Source organism: Falco naumanni, chromosome Z (genome assembly GCF_017639655.2).
Source record: "Falco naumanni isolate bFalNau1 chromosome Z, bFalNau1.pat, whole genome shotgun sequence".
NCBI lineage: Eukaryota > Metazoa > Chordata > Aves > Falconiformes > Falconidae > Falco > Falco naumanni.
This window is the reverse complement of record NC_054080.1, coordinates 5,690,698-5,714,222: the sequence shown is the minus strand read 5'-3', so window position 1 is coordinate 5,714,222 and position 23,525 is coordinate 5,690,698. Positions and strand designations below refer to the sequence as shown.

General features: G+C 36.7%; 1 protein-coding gene across 1 annotated transcript in view; it reads right to left on the bottom strand.

The window, feature by feature from the left end:
- ADGRV1 (adhesion G protein-coupled receptor V1) overlaps positions 1-23,525 on the bottom strand; it is a 292,864-nt gene that overhangs the window by 170,709 nt on the left and 98,630 nt on the right. The window contains exons 55-75 of the mRNA XM_040578910.1: positions 22,629-22,884; positions 20,690-20,898; positions 19,778-19,951; positions 19,188-19,370; positions 18,269-18,448; positions 17,482-17,646; positions 16,019-16,136; positions 15,352-15,475; positions 14,039-14,177; positions 13,715-13,900; positions 13,165-13,397; positions 12,539-12,687; positions 12,226-12,427; positions 11,557-11,776; positions 10,110-10,349; positions 8,627-8,776; positions 7,350-7,823; positions 6,438-6,581; positions 5,024-5,195; positions 4,512-4,647; positions 2,022-2,869 (exon numbers count right to left, since the gene is read on the bottom strand). Coding sequence (XP_040434844.1) covers positions 2,022-2,869; positions 4,512-4,647; positions 5,024-5,195; positions 6,438-6,581; positions 7,350-7,823; positions 8,627-8,776; positions 10,110-10,349; positions 11,557-11,776; positions 12,226-12,427; positions 12,539-12,687; positions 13,165-13,397; positions 13,715-13,900; positions 14,039-14,177; positions 15,352-15,475; positions 16,019-16,136; positions 17,482-17,646; positions 18,269-18,448; positions 19,188-19,370; positions 19,778-19,951; positions 20,690-20,898; positions 22,629-22,884 — 4,702 coding nt within the window. The remainder of the gene's footprint in view (positions 1-2,021; positions 2,870-4,511; positions 4,648-5,023; positions 5,196-6,437; positions 6,582-7,349; positions 7,824-8,626; positions 8,777-10,109; positions 10,350-11,556; positions 11,777-12,225; positions 12,428-12,538; positions 12,688-13,164; positions 13,398-13,714; positions 13,901-14,038; positions 14,178-15,351; positions 15,476-16,018; positions 16,137-17,481; positions 17,647-18,268; positions 18,449-19,187; positions 19,371-19,777; positions 19,952-20,689; positions 20,899-22,628; positions 22,885-23,525) is intronic.

The window sequence follows — 23,525 nt, the reverse complement described above, 5'->3', positions numbered from 1 at the left end:
TATATAGAAAACAGTCCATGAAAGCAATTAGCAAGAAGGTTAAGCTAGGACTAAATTACAATTTTAATATGGATAACTGCTAAAAAATAAAAACTGGGTAACAAAAACATGTTGCAAAGTACTACTTGGGGATGCCTCAAGAAAAATTCTTTTGATATTTCTGTTCTTAATTTACATTTCACTCTTATCTAGAACTTCAAATGTTGGCAATTCTAGATTTTATTTTAACCAGTAGAATAAGTATTTTTGAAAATAAATTCCTTATGAGAGTTCTGACACTACCTCTGCACGTAAGCTTGTATTTTCAGCAGCTTTCAGCGCTGACTGAATGTTCTGTCCCTTGATTTCAAGAAGCTAGGTGTCACACTAGTCCAAAACAGTGTCAAAAGCCTTGCTCACAATACCTTATAGGAGATATCACTTCAGCTATATTATTTTACACTTACCAGAGCCCTTAAAACATATTATTTCTGAACAGAAATGGGTCTCAGCCTGGGTCTAGATAGACAGCATTGCCATAATAAGTTATGGGATAAAGATGGGCTCCCAAGGACAGGACTTTAGCTTTCCTATTCATTCCACCTATAATGTTGTTGAACACATTCATTTTCCCAAACTCTTACATCAGCTTTTCTCCTGCACCTTTAATTCCGTGTGCGGAACTAGGGAGCTGCAAAATACTGCATTGTTCTCATGGGAATGTAAATAACCAACAGAACAGCAGTGGAGGAAAAAAATACAGGGTTAATGAGGGGAAATTTAACGTCTTCACAATGTCCCATTAAATCTTGCTTCTAGAGGATTTCTCCTTACAGGTAGAGATGACTTTACTCTCCTATTGGAAAGGCAATCTACTTCTGACCCAACACTTATTAAATGTCAATATATATACTGAAGATTAACAGAAACAGCATGTTTATTATGTGCATGCACAAATATTTAACCTGTGGTATCTTTCTATCTATACAGTTAAATGCAGATACATGTTTTGACCCTTCTCCTTAACATAAGTCACCTCCTGATCTTACTTTATGTACCCATTGCACTCAGGGTGTAACTCTAGAGTGTGTCAATACAATTCCATGGCATTCAATGCAAGTTGAAATTCCAGCCTGTGCCTATGCACATCCTTCTTCAGTTAACTTGCACATATGGGCAACTGGTTACTTGCGCGGTGAATTCTAGAGATGGTGCACACGAAGGGAACGCTCTGCTCTGCTCTTGCATATAGTCTTGGTTGCTGCATACAGTTATCCAACAGCACTCTTTAATCCTCGTTCTCAATATCTACTTTGTTTTCCTAAGACTATATAAATACATCAAACTTCCAGTAAATGCTGGGCCTTACATAGAGCTTTCTTGATTAGCCTAAACTTTCCAATTCCCACCTTGTTTCTAAAATTTAATCTACATTATGATTAAATTTGGTTTATATTCAATTCATAAGTGTGATAGGTGTCGAAATCCTAATGGAAATGAGCTCTGAGATCACTCTCTCACAGCAGCATGTAGTGACTGAAAGAAAAATTCTCCCCTGATGTCTGTGTAAGCCCATTCCTATCCTCCATCCCCAGAAGCAGAGGATGACTACACTGCAGACATGAACTGCATAGTATCAAAGAATGAAAACAGAATCTGGGTTTTATACTTTGTGCAAACCCCATAAAATGTGAAAGTGACATCATGGCAAAGAAAACCAAAAAAACCTGCAATGCTACTACATCTGCAAGAAAAATACTCAAGCTTAGCCTTTTCCCTACATGAAGTAAACCAGGACAAGAACAGACATAAGCAACATCTATAAATGTATTTTGAGCTACACTGCTAAGGGATGCACAGTGGGATTGTGCATTAGATGATTCCACTGATCTGGAACACTCAAGATTTGGGAATAAAATAGCCTGCTTATTATCAAATAGAATTCCAGTCTTTACATGAAAGTTGATATGATAACGGACAGTTCTCTACTGTTATTTAATTCAGATGTACTGATTAATTTTCTGGGGGAAAAAAAATATTACCTGCAATAATCACAGTTGCAAAAGCAGCAAATCCATATTCATCCTTTCCTTCCACAATCTGAGCTCCACATTCAGGATCTGACAGGAAAACATAAAACAACTCCTGTCCTTCAGGCTCATCATCATCAAAAATTTTTATGGACACTTTGCCTTCTCTTTCTCCATCCAGCAAAGTCAGAGAGACTGACTTTTCCTCAAAATCTTCTCCTTCCATTGCCCAGGTGAAGTTTGATTTTCCAAAAACATCTCCAAAAGGATATGAATCTACACCACTCTGTGCACTTACTCCCCCAAAGGTTTTAACAGTTACTTCAATATCACCAGTAAAACCTTTGGTCCTTTTGATATGAAGTATCACCGTGTTGGGGGTACTGCTTTTTGCATCTTCTTCAACGTAAATAAACTCTGGCCCCAAACTTAGTATTCCATGAAAAATATCATTAGCCAGGATATTAACTGTTGCAACACTGAAAGCTGGATTGAAACGTGGACTCCAGTCAGGATTCACAGGCTGAACATCCAAAATTTCCACAGCAGTCAAATTTACGAAAAAAAATTCCTCCATTTCAGACACAGTGTCATCAATTATTGATATTTCTATCACAGCATTTGTCTGAAAATATAAAAATATAAGCTCTCCATTGTAAATGGGTATAAAGTCCTCCAGTGGTTTGGCACTTCCTGGAATGGTCTGATATGTCAGTTTAGTGAGATTACTTTGAAAACCAAACAATCTTTCGACATGTAGTGTGACTGCCTGAACATCTTCTTCAACTGAAACAGATCTGGAGTTAAAGGCAAACTGGAATATCCCCATTGGCTCAATTTCAGCTATTGTAAATCCTGATCTGAAACAGAAAAGATATCAAAACTGAGAGAGGAAATACAAAGTATGAGAAGTAAAACACCCAAGCAGCACAATTTCCAGGGACCAATCAATGACAGTTGTAAGAGAGCGGATTAAAAAAATGTGTAACAGTAGAGGGAAGAAGTAGCAGTTGTACCAAGCAAGATTTAAAGAGGTTCCCAGAAAAATGTTTTTGCAATGATTGGATTGAACAGCCCTCCACCGGTTTCATCCATCCTGAGTCAGCACAGGATACAGAGTAAAGGACAAATAAAATAAGGTCTTCCTGAGAAAACGGAGAGGCAAAGGAAAGTATGATGTCTTTCTATTGTGGACACAGCGCAGGGAGGTATGTTATGATACAGTCACTCTGAGTAACACCAGTTTTAACCATTGGACAAACTTCCTGTACCAAGGCAAAACGGTGGAGCAGACAGGTACTAGCAGATCTACAGTTTTAGCAAGGAAGCTAAAGAAGGAAGGGAAGTTATTTTAAAATTTACAGTGGGGCCTTGAAATGCTAACTACTCCCTCGCAACATTACTCATAGCAATTTTTCCAGATCTGAGCTCTATTATCAATATCAATTTAACCTCTGCTTTTTTCATAATAAATATAACCCCTTCTTATTAGAAATTAAGCACAGAGACTTCGAAACTTTGCAAAACCTTAGGCATTACACTTATATCTATAACTGACCCATTATTCAGTGCTGGAGGCTACCAAGCTGTGGAAAGATTACAGTGATTTTGGTTAAAAAAGTAGACCCTTTCCACTAGTACGGGAGCCAAAAACTCTTCAAAGTAACTGTCAGCTTTACCTCCTGTGGGATGTGGTCGTAAGTTTTTTAAGAAAGGTCATTCTCATATAGTCAAGATAATTGACTCACACGGTAAATAGGTGCTCTGAGGACACCAGTCCACAGGACAGACAAGCCTAGGAGAAGGGGTGACTCTCAGGAGTTTAGCCATCCAGTCCATTCCTTACTTCCTTAAGATTTGCCAGTGTAATTGTGATACGGTAAAGCCAATACCTTTCTCCAGACGCAGTGTTATTCTACGTTCATTCTTTTTATACCACTTCTAGCTATCAATGAGTAAGAAAGAATGAAAAGAAAATAGTTTGAAGAATAGACAACCACTTGGCTGAGACGGAAAACTACATTAAATGTAATGGCTTTGTTTTTAAGAATAAAAAGGGCTTTCTATATAAATTAGGTATTTTCAGAGCATTCCTTGTTTCATTTTATTTGTTTCAAATAATGTTTGTTATCTAAGATTTTCTAAATGTGGATTTTTTTGGGATACTAATGAAAGCGGTTACATTGCTTTCATTCTTCAGCTTCCTGGCTAAAACTGTTGATCTCTGTTCTTCATTTTCTTAACTGTCTCCATCATTCTAGGCATATTCTAGGCACCTTGGACCCCAGTGACATGGAATAGACAGGAACTGGAGAAAAGCCTCAGTTTTGATCAGTTCTGACACTTGTTTCCACCTAAGACAAGACATACAAATATATCAAAGGCACTATAGCTTGCTAGCTATCTGTAATTTAATAGGGATTTGTATAAGGTGTATGCCAGTATGCAGGTCATAATTCTTACAGCATCTGTGTGACTGGAAACCATAAGTAATAGCCTTACCTCAGGCGAGCCCCACCAGACACATTGCTGTGCACTGCTGTTAAAGTGATGGCAAATGACTCATGTTTGTTTGGGCTTGGAGTTGCCTGAAATGAAATCACTTTACTTTGCTCACCAAAGGAAAATGCAACAGTACCTGAAGGGAAAGAGAGAGTGAGAGAGAGCACAAGTCAAAATCACTAAATAGGAATCCTCTTTTTACCTGGGAATGTGCTGAGACAAAGACTTCAATCACAATTCCACTCCATTTAGGCAGAAGAAATCTGCATGATAAGGGCCCGTCCTTCAGGGGCAGAGCATTGTGCCTACCTCTCAGACATGTACCTATGAAGCTTAGGGGGTTTTTTTTGCTCATAAAAGGAACATATCCCTTACAGGTAAAAATCAGACCACACAGTTTCATTCTGATGACTCTTCATTAACAGAGGAAGCACGTAGAGGTGCAACCAACTAAAAGGTGGTATCAGCACTTACGCAACTTTTAACAGCTGTTTCCTTGGACAAGTACTTACCAAACGGGGGAGTAATATTGCCTGGCTGAGCAAAGTCAGTAATTAGGTCTGGCGGGTATCCTGAAATCCAGGTAACTGTTACAGAGCCGTAAACTCCTTTTCTGCTTATGACAGCCTGACCTGTCCCTGCTATAATATCTGTAAGTCGTAAAATCACAGATTCAAAGCCAACCTGTTCAAACACAGTAGATTTTGTTATAGGAAATGGAATAAAAATTGGCAATATGTGAAAGCATACTGTATTTTGTAAAATAGGCATGTTACGGTATTTATGTGTGCATATAGATGTATGTATGTACATATATATATATATATATGCATGTGTGAATATATATACACACATACTTCCTTCAGAAATCTTTAACAATGCTTCTAAATCTTAGGTTTCTGAGAAATAGATCTTAGGGAAAAGGCCAGTACAACTGACATTTCAGTGCTGAAAACACTGAATAGAGCATTCTGTGCCTGTTTAAAAGAAAAACAAACCAACCTGCCCTCAATGCTCACAGGCAATATATGTAATACTATATGTGTATATATATGCACATAGATCTAAAATAAATTACTGTTTATCCAGTGGAAAGTAAGTTGGTGCCACATGATACTATTAGCAAAATTGTTCTTGCTAGTACAATCTACTTTTCTTTTTCTTTGAGCAAATGGGACTGAAAGGATAATTCGCACATTCTAAAAACGATGATAAATGGATATATGGTAGTAAATGATGTTTACAGAAAGATCATGTGGATTAAATTCAGTTACAAATTAAAAGACAGAACAGTGCTTCAAGACAATTAAATCATTAAATAAAAGCTTCAATAAAATTTAAGAACTAAAACCTCACCATGCTGTTGTCTTCGCTTGACATACAAAAAGGGAACTGTATCACATATACCATATCAGAATAGGCAAATTTTCTCATTCTGATACGAAGTAGACAAATGGAAATTTTCCCACTCGGTGACTAGCCAAATATACTGTCAACTGCATTAAAACCCAGCATGATGTCCATCTCTTTTCGCACATAATACAACATGCCGCTGTTATTTACTTCGGGGCTACTATGCTTAAAGGAATAACATTGTTCAGAATTGAGTTATTTTCTTCTAAGTCTCAGAACTTCCATTTCATGTCAACAAAAGTATAAACTAACTGTAATATTTACACTATTTACATTTTATAGATGAAAAGACAATTTCAAACTGTATTAACACATTTATCTAAGAATTTGTAGCAGAGAAAAGATAATATACAGTACAAGTAATAACTGGGAAAGTCTTGTCAGAATTTATTAAATTGGTTGCAATGATGAAAACACAAGGGTGCCAAGTGAATTCTTACAGCAGCTATCTTCTGTAAGGAAGTGTACCTTCCTTCTGTGGCAGAAAGATTACACTGCAGCCAGTCTACTGACCTGTGAATTGGCAGCTTCCTCAGGAACAAGCAGAACAGCTGACTTTGCTTTTCCTAATATTTTAGGCACATCCTTGGCACTTTCTGTAACCAGGCTTACATTAATCAGTTCCAGAGTAAAATTCAAGCCCAGTAAAATAAATGCCTTTGAGAGAGAGAATTTAATTAAAACAGTAGAAATTTGCTTCCACGAAAAACATTATATATGCAAGTTCAAATTAAGTCGCAGAACAATCTGCAGATTTTGTTCCACTTGCACACAAAAAGCAGTGTTTTCAAGACAAGTGTTTTGTTGACTACATTTCTCAAAAGAAATACAGCTAGAACATCTTTATTGTGCATGTCATTTACCAACAGTTTGTTTGAATGTGAATTTGTAGAGCAACTACTGCCATTTTAATAAATTGCATCTAACACAGTGGGCCTCTGCTTGATTTTAATCCTTAGGATTAAAAAGACATAAAATGGATGTAATGGGATGTGAGTGTGGATGTAAGACTCTAATAATAATAACAAACAACCAGGGAACACTGAGAACTCCAAGTAAATTTATCTGCTGCTTCATGAGTCAGCACTGACATATCACTACTATCCGAAAGGGAAATTTGAGAAAATAGTTCCATACGTATAATAATAATGAAATATTGAACTCACAGTACCACAAAGCAATGACAGAAATACTGAATATTTGAACACATGCACAGCAGTGATTTTGCCATTATTATCTTAAAACATGATATTTCAATCCAGTTTCTGTTCCATAAACAGGAAATTCATAATAATAAAACTCTCTTTTCTGTTTCTTCACAATGGATACTATTGAGAGTCCGGTCTCTTATTCCAGCATATTTGTATTGTGATGAACACAAATGGAAACAATAGATATCATAGGACCAAAGGGAATAATACAGACCTGGTTGCTTATTGGCACTCTTTTTGCTCCAAAGCTGGCACCATCTTTTACCGTGAGGCATCCCATCTCGTTCTCAGGTTCAATTAGTGCCTCTTCATGATGAGACTTGATATAGTACTCAACGATCACATCTCCAAATGCTCCAGCATGCCGAGTTACATTAATCTGAACATACCGATCCAGGTTTCTCTCTATGAATACTGACTGCTGATCAGAGTACAGGGCAAACACTCCATAAGGATCATCATTTGCAAAAACATTTATCTTTGACATTTTTTTGTCTTGGTCTAAATCTGCTCCACCTTCTACTGAAATCAGATGCACCACATAGTTTTCATCCAGTTCTGGAACATCATCAGGTAACAGGTAGATAATTATCTCAGCTGTACTCTGCTGGTGAGCAATGACAACAGATCCCTCAGTCCTAAGGAAGTCACCTGTGATGTCAGATTCGCTATGTATTTCCCAGTAAACCTGAAATGAGTTTAGAAAATGCACAAAACAAAAGAAAGCAAAATGACCCACAGAGTCAGAAACTTTCAATCATATTCAGGATTCAGTATAGATAGGATATGGAACAGATTGGTTTTAAGTGGGTGAAATGAAAATTAGCTTAGGTATGCACAGAAAGAAGTACACAGACTATCTTACAGCAGGGTGTGTTGTGCCTCTAACAGTACTAGAGTGTTATGTAAAGCTGTATGGAATCTGAACAATTTTTTGGAATTACTTCTATTTTTACACCAAAATATCCTTGCTGGTTTTCCTGTTTCCAAGATTCTTCACATCAGAAAGGGGTGAAGACTTGTCATTAAACGCAGCAGATGCTTTGATTGATTTTTTTTTTTTCAACTAAACAAGTACCTGTTAAAATGCTTAAACAACTTTAGGGAAAAACAAATGTGACTGTTCAAAAAAGTCTGGTTCTTACCTTTAGATATTACTGGAAAAGAGTATATTGTGATGATCTCAAAGAAAGGTTACTATGAAAGCACGGTCTCTTCTGTTCTCCCATCAAAAGCACAGGGGGAGATGGAGAGAGAAAGCAAGAGAAGCACTGCAGTACTGTTTTTCTTTTTTTATCCCTGACCAGGGGTGCCTGAATCTGGCTTTCGAAACCACAAGTACTAGGGCTGAGCCCTTGCTAAATTCAGCGTAAAAAGCAAATTAATTCAAGAAATAAGCCATTAAAAGGCACAGAATAAGATATTGCTCCATACATTGATACCAAGGATGATTTCAGATTATATAGTTCATTAAGAAGAGAGTGAGAATACCGTTATGTTTCCCAGAGTGCCTTGAATTCGTCTGATAAACAGTGTAATACTTTGTGGCCCTTCCACTGCTGAAGGTTCTGTATAATTACTCTCAGTTAATGATTCAGGAGCAAACTGTACAATTCCATTGGGATCACCGAACTTCTGTATCTGTACAAAAGTAAACAAACAAAAAATCAGAAATGTAGAGTTGTATTTTTTCAAACCATTGAGATTGTCATTGCTAGAAGCTACAAGGCGCACATCTGTTAGCTCTTCCTACTGAGTTTTCTCCTTTTAAAAAGATTCAAAAGTACATCAGTAGTTAGAAAAAAATATTGACAGAATTAAAAAAGAGCTTGGTAGACAGGATCATCAAGATATGAGAAGGGCGTGATATCAAGCCCATGCACGTACACAGACATGCACATGCACACAAAGCAAAAGTGTTATTTGAGATATATAGGTGACTTGCTCTTTTGTGAGAAAGTCTTACAGTGATACATAAAGTTTAAGCAGAATCTAAATTGAACACGAATCAAACTGATACCAAGAGACAGATGAGAAAGTATGAACATCCCCTTAGCAGTTTTCAGTCCCCGTGTCCAAAGAAGAAAAGGACAGAATTTTATTTCAAATGCTGTATCTGAATATTTTGATATTAATGCAGGAAACACCCAGGCATCTTGGGCTGGTGTACAGAAACTCTTAGGACATTATCAGCTTGCAAACTTAGCCCTCTGGGATAGAGGTCATCCACTTCCACCTGTGTGAATCAGTAGCTGCCACAACAATTACTGGATTTATGATGGAGTTGTAACATCAGCACCTATTGAGAAACCAATTCATTGGCGTGCAGGGTGAAACACTACAGTCCGCAGAATAAATCTGGGTCCCTAAAGGAGAAACTGAGCAGCCTATGGAAACAGGAGCTAATTCCATCAACACTCTACAGACAGAAAAAAAAAAAATAATCAAATTTCAAGGAAAGATATATATTTTTTGTGGGCTACTTATAGAAGCCTTACAAATATTTCCTTAGTTGCAGTATCCCTAGAGCAGTAATCTGTTTTTGACAACTCCCTCTGCCTTCTCCCACAAATTCTGCATTTCTCTTGCTCTGCAATAGCCAGATTATCTCCTTCTTTTATATATGACAGCTGGAGGAGACGAAACGGTCAAGAAGGGATGAACAAGAAACACATTTAGAAATGAGGTCCCAGTCCATGCTCTCTCCAAAGAGAACCACAGAAATCTACAAGTAAGAGGGCTAGGTCAGAACTTATGTACCAAATTTTACTGATAGATTGTTCACCTTTTTTTTTTTTTTTTTTTTTTTTTTTTTTTTTTTTTTTTTTAATGAAAGGAAGCTGTAATACACCTAAGCAGTACAGAGGACAAAAAAGCCAAATGACAAACTATGTGATCATTATGATTAATTTTTTAACCTTTGCAGGATAAATACCAACATTAACAGAGATCTCAGAAGAAAGAAAAGACTTACTATTAGTGTAATACTGTTCGCCTTAGGATCTATTTCTGTTTCACCTTTCATGAGGCTCAGTCTAATAATGAAGGTCTCCTGAACTTCAACTTCTTCATGAGGATAGATTTGTAGATTAATGGTTCTCAGACCTCCTTCTCCTTCTCCGAAATAGAATGACCCATTCACAGGGTCACCAATGTCACTATTCAGGGGAGGTAAAACCTCTTCTGAATTGGGTCCCAAGATGTCCCAGTTAATCTGTGGAAGATACCAGTTTCAGAGTGGCAGTATATTATACTAGTCTCAAAGGGGAAAAAATGACAGAGTATCACAAGTGATACAAAAATTCTTGTATCTGGTAACTAGCTATGTTCAAATCTTCATTGTTTATACAGAATACAAAATATTCACAATGAATTCTATGTGGGAAAATATATAATACTTTGGAAAAATAAGCATGACTAATTACAAATGGAAATTTTGAAGTGTTAGTTAGCCACAATGACAGTTTATTTAATCCTAGATATTGGTAATAGAAAAGAAGAGAAACTGGTATTTTTTTAGCATGTAACGTGAAGCACACAGTTTCTATTTCTCACCCTTTCACAATTGTTGTGAAGCTCCCCAAATGAGTACTCACGATCAAAACCATTCCCTGTGAAGTGTGATACCCAGACTGAAAATAACAAATATTTTACGCAATAAAAGTTTTCAGTCCTTCAACTTATGATTCGTACTTCTTCAGTCTGATCAAAAGCTAGAATATTTTCAGAATTTCCCACAAATCAGATATACTTTGAAGGAGGTCATATTCAGCACTTTAAAATTATTATTTTGGGCTTTTAATTGTTTTCCAGTTTTCTCCAACGACTACTAGAAAAAGCAAAGAAGACAAAGACCATTTTTATATGGAGAGAAAAGGAGCTCATGGCCTTTAAGGCCAATTTTTCAGTTATTTGCCAAGACTATGAAAGGCCTGTCCTGGCTGATATTTGTATGTTCACTTTGTCAGTGGTCTGTATAAAGTAAAAAAAAAAACAAACAAAACAAAAACAAGTAACAAAAAGCCACAAAATATCCGAACCAACAAAAAAAAACCCCAAAATCTAGAAAACTCAAAAAAATGTACTGAAAAAACAATTGGTCAGCTTCAGGAAGTAATTCAACCAAATTAAATTAAACTAGTGGTCGTACATGAAATGAACCATATTTTTGACGGGATTAGGAGCTAGTTCAAAACAAAGTACACAAAACCACAATAAAGGAAAGAAAACAGGAGGAGAAACAGAAAATTAAAAGGGAAACAACATTTTCTGTTATACTGCAGCTATACACAATTCATGTTTAATAAAGAGTTGCAATTATCCTATTAGCAATCGGTCACAAAGAAGCTCTTGAAGGAAAATGCAGGAGCTTTTTGACCAAGTCACTGGAGAGCATTCAGTATTTGGCAGCCAGGGCCCACCTGTGTCTCCCCTAACAATCTTCCAGCCCTTTCCAGCACCAGGGACACTGCCGTGGTTGTATCAGGGTTGGGAAGAATAATTCGAGTTTGGTTGAGAAATCGGACGATGCCCTCAGGGGAGTCACTTTTAGCAATAGTGATCTGGCTCACTAGGTGGGGCCCAAGGACTGCTCCACCACTGGCTCCTGTCAGCTGGATTTCAAATTGCTCTGCAAATTCACTGTATGGAAAAAGAAAAAGAGATTCTGAAATATCCGAGGGTAAAAAAAACAATAAACTCTACATTCAATCATGCATCCAACAGTTTAAAGGTTTCCAGAAGTCATCTCTGTAAGCATACAGCAGAAGATTTCTCACAATTGCAACAATGTTCTATTTCTACTCATGTTAAAATTTAAAAAAGGGCAAAATATTTCGTTATGCACAACTGTATTAACACCCAAATTTTCTGATATTCTTATTTTAAAAAACTATTTGTTTTCATTAACTTTAACAGGAATTATGAAACTCTAATAATAGCTTCTTTTATCCCCTTTTAAATTTAGGTGATTTTTCAGCACTGCAGAAATTTGTTTTTCAGTTCCAATTCTAAGCACAGGCATACTGCAAATACTAAAAAAGGATTTCTCAGAAGTAAATTAGTGAATAAACATATGAAAAACTAATTACCTTTCTTCATCATCTATAATAGAGATATAAATAAAAGTCTGGTTCTGGCCATCATAAAAAATGACAGAATTATTGTGGATGATATAATCAACACCATCAGGAAGTGCAGAAATGCTTCGAGAAAGAAAATCAGCCGTTACATAGCCATAAGTTCCATGCTTTCTCACAACAGGAATCATGATTAATCCAGCATCCTCTTCCACTGCAAGAATAATTGAGAAAAAGTTATTTTATTTCAAAATTCATGCCATAGCCACAGTCTTGCCTAACTAACTTACTAACAAAACCACAGCGAAAATTTAAGTAAACTTACCCTGTAGAAGGGTATACCGAGGATCAAATTCTATGATGCCTTCTGCATTATCACTTTTTGCTATAGTGACTCGTACTGTGGACATATTTCCTATTGTTGGAGGTTGATCGATCTGTAGACCATTTTCTTTTACAGTAAAATCAAATCCACTTGCAAGAACATAAAAAGAAAATCACATTAAAAATTCTTCTTGTGAAAGTATTAAGATGCAGGTATGACAATTTGTAAACTACCACAAACACACAAATATTCTCACATTTATCAGTTATCACCAAAGACTTTTGGTCACACTTTTTCAAACTATCATATGTCCAAAAATAGTAGTTTATTCCATGTATATTTTACTTTTTCACTCTCATTTTATCTGATTTCATGCAACTTGACAGCTTGACAGCCTTAGGACTTCCAGCCTTAATAAATCTTCATCAGCAAAATCTTTGTACTAATGTTAAAAGAATTGGGTTCCTGATACATCCAATTTCTATTAGAATTACTATTGTAGCCACATTAGGAGATTATACAGTAAAACAGCTGAACTCCAGTTGTGACTTTTTGCAGGTAGATCAGATTTCAAATACAGTTTGTTCTTCTGCTTGTAATCAATCAACTGGGAATTTTATCTTTACCTTCCTTGGAGTTCCACTTCAGTAATCATCACTGAAAAGTCTTCAGGACCTTCAGGGAAGTCATCATCGTGAATTTCAACCAAAATAATTTTACTTTCCTCATGTGCTTCAAACAACAATTCCCTCACTGTGGGAGTAAAATCAATTCCCTCCTCTGCAGTCCCGTTTATTATCTGAAAGCGGAGACGCACTTTGCCATAGGATCCCCTGGAACGCACAATGGTGATGTTAACCTGAGGGAAAGAGGACATTTTATTTTAAAAACGGTTTTGTTTTTCTGCTACAGCTGCTTTTATGAGACTATTCTAAAGGCATCTTTCTAATGGTTCTGTCAGGTAACAACTATGTGCTTTAGAAAATACACAGTACATGTGACTTTGTAGATAGCCTTCTTTCTCAGAGTATTAGAAAACTCCAAAAGCCTCAGACAGGCATTCTGGGGGATGTGTTATGATAAATCTTGTGGGTTTTTCCTAAAGTTAAGCATAAATCTAGCAACAATACTGATATCTATTAATATTTTATATAAGAAGGAATTTTAATCTAATACCCATTTTTCTTCTTCTGTTGTTTGCAATAGTTCCCGTGAAAATGTAAACTCTCCATACGGAAAATCACTGGCAGCCATGGTAACATTTGCTGTGCTGCTAGATTCATTTATGAGTCCTCCAGCACTGATTCCAGTTAGTTGAAACTGGTAGTAATGTTTTTCCTCTGGACGGTTGTCATCTACAGCCTAGGGAGAAGAATCAACGAAAGCTAACAGGATTTAAACCATTTCCAGGGAAAGAGGTATGAATAATTTCTAACCAAGATACTAACTAAATAAGTGGAAGTACTTGAAATAGCCAGTTGTGTAAAACCTCTCATATACCTGTATTAGAACAACTGCTGCAGACTGCCTGTCTCGCATTGTCAGGGTCCCCGATGTCTCAATAAATTCTGTGTGATGAGGAGGTGTTATATTCCAGTGTATTATGATCTCACCAAAAATCCCTGGGCCACGTATCAGGCTGCAGGTAAGAAGACAAACATGGATTTTATTTTCTACCTTTAGTATATATAGATATGTATATATATAGTATTTACAATCAGAGATGGACTTTGTGCATGAAAGAAATGTTATCAGCACTGTGAAGCTTGAGTTTTAATGTGCTATGACACTATTAAGATCTTTACAATTCCCTATTCAGAGCAGTAACATTTCTGCAGTTCTGTTTTATTTCCCTATGCTGGGAGGCATCTTGAGCTGTATTTTTTACTGAAAGGTCTTTAAAGTTTCTTTGCACATATAGCCCAAAAGTGGGGACTGAAAACTGAGCTCTCTTGGTTCCGTTCTGCTTTTCCATAGATAGATATGCAAAACAGAATGGGAATGGAACTTAAGAGTAATGCCAGAGGCAATTATTTATTTATTTTAAGGCAAAAGGACAGTAGAATACTCCTATGAAGTTGTTTGAGAAATATTCTGTCTGCTGTTTGTCTAAAAACCTAGAGCCTAATCCTACTCATGACATCAGTTTCTGCAAACTAAGTTATGGCAAAAATGTGTCTATACCTAACATGATCTACAACATGATCTGCAACTACTGCTGCACAAAGCATCACTTTGTCTTTCGGGCTTCTCTGGGCAGCATGAGAAGCTGTTCTGTTGCTTGTATTTGCTGGTTGACCAAGGGAAAGTGTTGTAATCCTTTTTTCCAATAGTCTTAGAATGTATGGTAGCATCTTCATTTCTTCATTGTGTTTTCAGTTGACTAAATGCAGTGAAATACTTGCATCTTGATTCAACTAAAAACTCACTTTCCACTTTGGTTATGCTAGCCATCATAAATGGAAATACATTTCAGGCACCAATCCTGAAATGAATTCCAAAAAGCACAAAGCACCTTCAAATCCCATTGATTCCCTTTCTCCCTCCCTTTGATTGGAATCCTCTTTCCTTTGATGTATCAATGTTGTAAATTATTTGAAGACTGAGGGGAATATTTGGAGCTCCACAGCAGGAATAAAAAGACACAGATACAGTATAATCTGCCCTTCTCTAGAAGCAAACATCTGACTTTAAAAATAGTTCTAAGTATTAATGAAATGCAACACTTAAGAAATTTTACCCAAATGTGGAGTCTCACAGCTTTTGAAACTGATCTGTTGTTTTTTCTTTGGAAAAATGAGTATTGTACCTACCTAATAAGAGCAGTTCCATTATAATTTCCTGAAGGTTCTCCAATCAGAACATGCCTGGAAGAATGGGCTATCCCAACCACCCCAGAAGCTCCTTCATCACCCACAACAATGATGGTTGCAACACCTATGAAGAGAACAAAGATTCTCATGGTAAATGAAAACTAACGAGCTAACTTTTGCAAATTTTGTAACATGAGTGGTTAAACACTGGCTTTCCAGAGGGCCCACAGAACCCTCATCCTTCAATATATTTAGAATTTGGGTGGACAATGCATTTAGCAACCTGATCTAATTGTGAAGTCTCCTGCTCCCTGAGCCAGATTTCCAACTAGATGACCCTTCCAGGATGTCCCCTTACAAATTAAATTATTTTACAGTTCTTACAGGTCTGAACCTGGTTTTTGGCTTTGCTCCTTTAATTCTTTACAGACAATGTTAACTATCTGAACACAAAATTCTACACCAACAATTTAGAATTAGAAATTATGACCTAAAATTCTCTTAGATTTCTTCAGACAAGGAAACAACTTAGGGAAAAAAGCTGATGGTTAAACTGCTACCACCTAGTGGTAACAAAATATATAAATATGTAGATTAAAATAATATGAACAGATTTGCTAGAATACTCATATGAAATGTCTAAGAATGTAATGAATCATTTCTTTACCATTTACAGGGGATATCTCTGCATCACCAGTAGAGACTAGGTGAATGGTAAATGTTTCATTCCCCTCCAGCAGACCATCCTGTATCGCATGTAAAACAATCAACTTCTGGTACTCAGTCTGCATCACACAAAGACCAGAAGATAGATAGGTAGGTAGGTAGGTATACATACATTAAGTGAAACTAAAAAATACAGTATCACAAAAAAGAGGTTTTTTCTTTAACAAATCAAGTGTTAAGCGTGCATATGCTTGATATGTTCTGTAATATTTTTAAAATATGACATTTCTGATCAGGCTGAAAAAATTTTCTCACAGATTAATAAATAATAAAAATTCCCTCTCAAACATCATGTGCCACCCTAAAAATACCCCAGCTATTTTCAACCAAATGATGACTAAGATTACTTTGAAAATGTATTCACATGATTTGCAACTTAGGGGAAATTTTCTATACAAAATTTTTTCCACCAGAAAGTGCATATTCAATAGCATACATACATTCTAACGATTAACATTATTAAGATTAGATATATTAGGTCATAGCAAATTCCTGTCTAATTCCCATTTTTGTCATTGGGCAGTAGCAAATGCTTAAAATAAGAATATAGGAAAAAAGTAGGTACACATTGTATAACTCCAGTATACACCATACATACATACTTGTATTCTTACATGTATGCATATATAAGAATTTCAGGAAGAAAAAACAATGCCCAGGCCTACCAGTAGAGAAAGGATAGCATAATGATAGCAAAACTTTTCCAAATATTGGTGGTCTTACAAAAAACCCCCTATTTTCCAGCTGATGAAGAGAAACAACTGGTATGGCTATTCATTTAACATAAAATAAGCTTGTACAGACAGAAAAGATTATGCTTTGTGTTAAAACACTCTTCTTCAATAAATATTTTAAGCAGATTATGAAAGACCAGTATTAAGATAACAACAATAGCTTAAAAATATCCAGTATTTCAGCTTCTGCTTCAGAATTTTTTAACCTGCCAAGAAATACAAATCAAATGATAATGTCCAGTTAGAAAGTTACTGGGATGTTTTATTATTTATTTTTTGAATCTGTATATTTTGAGCGTTTATTTATCCTTCCCACACTTTCAGTATCATTCCTCCCTTTCACTTGTCTGATGCTGCAATGGAAAAAAGTTTCTGTAACATGCGGTACATTTTTGTTCCCCTTTCTTAATTGTAAAAACAGTTCAGATCTGAAGAGCCTATCTTCCTGATGATGACATTATGCTACCTTAAAAAAAGCTTTCCTTTTCTGTTTGAAAAAACACAGCATACTGCTAACCCCATCAGCTGAAACTCACTTTTTCCTAGTATTATAATACTTAATAACTCCCTACTTCTACAAATGTATAACAACCACCATGCAAACACACATAAGAAGAAGAAAGTATTTATAAATATCTAATAGCAATAATTATTGCAACATCATAAATACCTCATTAAACTGAAGGGTACCATTCAGAGGAGTCAGATCATATCTGGCTGCTTCCTCAAGAATCCATAACACTTTAACTGCTCCTCGTCCTCCTTGACTTCGACTGACGGTGAGCAGTGCGACTGCAGCAGGGTCATCAGGTGTCTGAGGTTCCTTCACTGTTACCTGATGAAGAAAGAGGAGGCAGTAGGAAAAGCTGTAGCAATAGGCATCTATACAGGCTTGAGACAAGAAGCATTATCAATGACAGTGCAAAATAGGGACAAGAGTGAAAATCAACAGGAAGACAATAGACGTACGGAATGTGTTTAATTACGCTAGCAAAGATTAGTCACTTGTATTAATTCTGTAAGCCCTATGATTCAAAACAATCACAGACAATGAGTCACAAGCAGGCACAGCACCAGCAAAATGGAGAGCAGAAGAATCATTCAGTGACAAGAATAAGATGAGGTTTCATAACTTCTTTCCAAACTTTATTTTCAGTTATACAGATGGTTACTAAACCATTTTAATATTTAACAGACTACCAAAAATCCTACCTGTGATGCCCTCAGTTGCTAGTATACTGAATTAAATTGACTCAGGCATGCAGAAATCTACACCTATGTAGCAGGACTGTCACTGTTACTACCATCCTACACAGCTAGAGGAAGGCAAGCACTAATATGCCTTTCAGTAAAGTCATCTTCCACTGCAATGAAAGCTTACCAAAATTGGCTATGTGTTAGTGACACAAACCGACTATGCAGCTTTAGCAGAAGAGTGCAATACAAATCGAACTCACATTCTTTTCTTCAAACCCAAATACTCCAACAGGGGAATCATTTGGTGGAATAGCGACAGTTACCAGGGTGTCATCCCCAAGTCTTGCACCACCTGTCACCCTCACCAGGGCAATCTTGAATATCTCAAGGAATTCAACTTCACTGTCATCTATGATTGTAATTTCTATTTCTCCTGTAGCCTGCAGAAATTGTTAGAAAAAAAAGAGCAACAAAGTTTCACTTATAATATTCTGTGAAATTTTGGGAAAAAATCTGAAATTTAAAATAGGTAAATTTTATCTAATAATAAAAAAAACATTGTTCAGTTGTGCTTATTTCTTATAAGACTTGTATATTTATAATAAGATAACAAAACTTCAAGAGTGGTTTATAAGTCCATCGACATAAATCTTGCATGTTAAAACCAGCACTGCTCTGCTTTGGTACTCAGTAGGGAGTGTGGGTAGGCAACACTGTACTTAAGCCAAAATTCTGCTCACAAAGTATATATTCTATCTGCCAAAGACCCCTTCTGTTCACTTGAAATCAAAACGCCTTGTGTATACAAAGTATCATCAGGGGCAGCATGAAATTTAAAACTGTATGTAGAACACAGCTAAGAAAACATACAGGCCTATTCTGAGATTTTACAGAGAAGACAGGTTGTGTTACAAATTTTCAGTGTAACAGGCTTTATTACTAGAAATTGCACCTTCACTTGTGGAGGTACCAAAGGCATACAACCCTATTTGGTCAATGCTTATGAACATTCTGCTTTTCCATGTTAAAGAACTGAAGTCAGGAGCATCACTCACATACAAAAGGCCATAAATAAAATGTTTCAAATAAAAAGATGCAAATCTGCTGGAAGAAAACTTTTATTTGAGAAACTCTAAAGCTGGTAACTCAGAGACAGTTAAACTTTCAGCAAGTGCGTACCTGCCCATCTGCAAATGTGAGGTTTCCAAATGATGGTGCAAAGTCTTCAAAGGTAGCGGTTGATTGAATGGCTTCCCAGTACAGAGTTGCTGACCCAAACCTCCCAGCCTGTCGAACAACTCGAAGTTTCAATATATTCTGTGGTGGCGGTACCTCATAACCAACAACAGCTCCAGTTATATCCTGTAAATTCAAATAAAAACTACTGAATGTCACAACAACTTTTTTATTGTTTTGTTTTAAACACTCACTTGCAGGTAAAAATAAATTAAGAAAGAGACAACCACCTGTAAACTGGTCTGAATTTCACATTGACCTTGCTCTGCAGAGAAGTCTGAATTAGATGACCTCCTGAGGTCCATGTCAGAATATTACATGACACCAGTTTTAACACTTCCAGCTCCCAAATAAATTTGATATATTATTTGTGAAGAACTTCTAAAGAAGGAATTATTTATCTGGTATCTGGCCTTTTATCCAGAACACTTTAGTGTCATAAAGCCTATTAGAACACTATCAGAACTGGTCTGAAAACACAGACTCTCCTGCTGGGATGCTACTATAAATATTCTTCATTCAGACTTACTTACCTTTGTAACATTGAAACTAAAGACTCCTCTGGCATCATCATTTTCTTCAATTGTTATTTCAGCTATTTCTAACCCAATCCTCTTCACACTTGGCTGACCTCCAGTGGGAGAACTGACCAGTTGCACATCAGTAATATTGATTATAAAACCTTCCTCTAATTCTGGAACATTGTCCTGCAAAACGTATTTTTAAATTTCACTTTTTTAATAAAACGCTCTAAGTTATAACACAAGCAGGAAGCTGACTACTTCTAGGTTGCCTACTGTCCAGAAATTCTCAGCACTTGAGACCACATAATCAGTTCCTTGCTTCACTTTATATGAAAGGCAAAGAAGACTACCACTACCCTTGCTGAGCTGTAGAAACTGAAGTTGGTAGTCTGATTCCAGATCTGTAAGAATGGTAGAAAGTAGCGCTGACTGTCACTTGTTTCTCCTACATGTAAGAAGGATGGCTAGATCTCAGAAATTAAGCCAGAACTTGAAAAACAGTAAGTCTATTCTGAGTATATTTAAAGAATATAAATATTTTTGGTGAAAAAATTAACATCTCCTGAACTACAGAACAGATCTGTTAAGAGGCATGTGAAGTAAAATAAATCCTCCGTAAAAACCTGCAACAAGCTGAAAAACCAGCAAGCACCTAAGACATTCACAATTTTTTCCTTTCTCCCAATTAGACATTAATTTTGGGACTACAACAAAAAGCTTGGTTCATTCTCAGTGGTGAGTACTCAAATTCTTTTGAAAGAGATGACTGCAATTCTTACTGATATACAACCATCTGATAAGGCAAGAATGCCACCTCAGCCATTTCCAGAATGCTAAACTCTACTTCTGGTATAGAAACAGAACCATTTTCCCTTTCCTTAAAAGATACTATTAGCTGAAGTTGTTGTTAAGACTACTCACAGGCAAAATCGTGACTACAACAGAAGTTACTGTTGTGTTCTCTGCCATCATGACTGTCTTCTTTTCCAGTATATAATCCTCATTCTCTGTTGCTTGGTTGGAGAAGGGAAGGTCAAAGTTAGGTGCGGTGCTCAGCTGCACTGCAATCTCTCCAACAAACCCTTGCTCTCGAACAATTTGTAAAGTAAGAATCGTTGAATTCACTCGCCCTGTAACAAGAATGGGGGGAGAGGGAAAAAAAAAAAATCAAGTCATGATTGTTTTAACCCTTGTCCTGCTTGCTTTTCAGCTCACCTAACTGTAATGGAGCTACTTGCTAGAGCCCACTTCAGTTCTGCTTAGCAACAAAACAATACTTGGGTAATTCAGTGACTCAGGCAAACGAGCACATACAAGCAGTGTGAACAAACACAACACACAGCATGTATGTCTGGAAAGCATTGTAAAACTGCGGAATTGTAAAAAAGCAGAATAAAAATACAGGATATTTATAGTTTCAAAGGTTTGCTACATAAAGTGTTACTTCAATGTTGACATTTTTATTTAGTTTTCCTTTAGAACTCCCATCTCGCTATTTTGCCTGGTCTTCACAATTCTGGGAAATCGTTATTGATTCCAATACAGAAAGCAGCATTGGAGACATCACTCTGGCTGCAAATGCTACATTTCCTTAACTCAAATGTTGAAGAAAATGAGACACGCTTGTATCAGTCTGGCTCAGATCCCTTTCGGGAAAGAAGTTCTGCAATTTTTTTCCAATAAACCACCAAAACCAGCACTTGGCTAAAAGTGCTGGGTTTATGACTGGAGAAATAAAAAACAATAAAGAGCAGCCAGCTTTGTACTTCAAACTAGTTTCTGTTACTTGTATTAACTAGATACTACTTCACAGTTAGCACCTGTATATAATTCATTAAAAATACAATATTTAAAGACCAGAAAAGAATCTGTGCAACAAATGAAACCTAAGAACAAGCCTCGAAGCTCACTTCAAAGTACAAACGTTTATAATGTGCATGTGTGTGTATGTAAGGAACCAACAGAACACCTTCACAATACTTCCAAGAGCTAAAAAAGGGGCAACACTAATTCACTTTAAAATAGAACGGGTGAAGAGGTTTTAGCTGCAATAATATATTCTGATGGAAAATATATTTTCCATAAATTTTATTTGTTTTGGACAGAATATTAAATAGCTAGAAAATTTAAATTGCACTTTTGAAGTACAAATAGCCCATGGAAAGCCCTGGAAAACTATCAGGATGCCAGAGCGATCAGCTGCCTAGCTCCCTGGGCCAGCAGGGAGGGCAGGAGCTGGAGCATTGCAGCAGTCCTCCTCTGGCCCACTGCCTGGCAGACCCTTTACAACTTCACTCGGTGCCTGGGAGGAAAACTGACATAACCCTAATCAAACACACAGCTGGCAAGCAGAAAAATCCCAATTCAGTTTTCTTGACATGGAACTGACTCTCGCTCTGCTTCCTTACTTCCTCTATCCCACAGAACAAAAGGCTTCCCTTTTTGACCCAATCCATAAGGAAAGTCATTCTATGTAAATTATTTTAAACATTATATTAATCCCATTAAATTGGCAAGTTCAGCTTTTTACCTAAACAGAAGTCTTTTCTGTATTCGTGATTTGCAACACGAGCTGCCAAGATTTTAACTTGCCTCTTAAACAAAAATAACTGGATAATGTTGATATATGTAATGTGAAATACAGCATAAAATGTATGTAATGAAATACCAGAGTTACATATTTGAAAGGATATTTCTGCTACAAATCTTTTTATAGAAAAATTCTGGGAGGTAGATATATATATATATATAAATAAAAAATAATATTTTATATATATATATATAAAACCAGTGCTACAGCTTCATCAATGTTGACTTTGAAAAAACACGTTTTTTCCTAAGAATCAAGAAACAGGCTTACCTTCTGGCTCTGTGACTTTAACAAAGAGAGACTCCATATGCCACCCAATCACACCGTGTGGAGAATCACTGGGTAAAATGGTCAGTACAGCTTTCGCCCTTTTGGGATCAATGACAGCTCCTTTTGTGGTATCCTGAACACCCACAGTGGTTACATGGGTGAGTGTGATTTCCACAGTCTCTGAAAGCTCTGCAACACTGTCCGCAAGAATTGTTAGCGTGATTGTGGACAGGGCCTGACCTTCTGAAAACGTAATCTAAAGTTTTAGAGGAAGGGGGAAAAAAAAGTGAAACTTCTATTAAGTGCTGTTATACCAACTGTTTCATTCTGCAAAACTCTATCAATTAAAAAAATACACACACATACACATATAAATTTATATATATATCAATCACAGAATCACAAAACACCAGGTTGGGAGCAACCTCAAGGATCATCCAACTTTTCTTGGTAAAAGCACAGTCTAGACAAGATGGCCTAGCACCCTGTTCAGGTGAATCTTAAAAGTGCCCAATGCTGGGGAACCCACCACTTCCCTGGAAAGATATCACAGTGGTTGATCATTCTCATTGTGATTTTTTTTTCTCCTCTGTCCAATTGGAATCTCTCCAGAGTAACTTGTACCCACCACCCTTTTCCATGACTTTTCCATGTGACTCCTTGTAAGAAGGGGGTCTCCTCCTTTGCAGCCATCCTTTAAATACTGAAACATGGTGACAAGGTCTACCCTAAGCTTTGTTTTCTCAAAGCAGAACAAACCCAGTTCTTTCAGGCTTTCCTTACACAGCAGGCTTCCCAGCCCCTTGATCATCTTTGTGGTCCTTCCCTGGACCCTCTCCAGCTTGCCCGCACCTTTTTTACATGGCAGGGACCAAAACTGAACTCAGTATTCCAGGT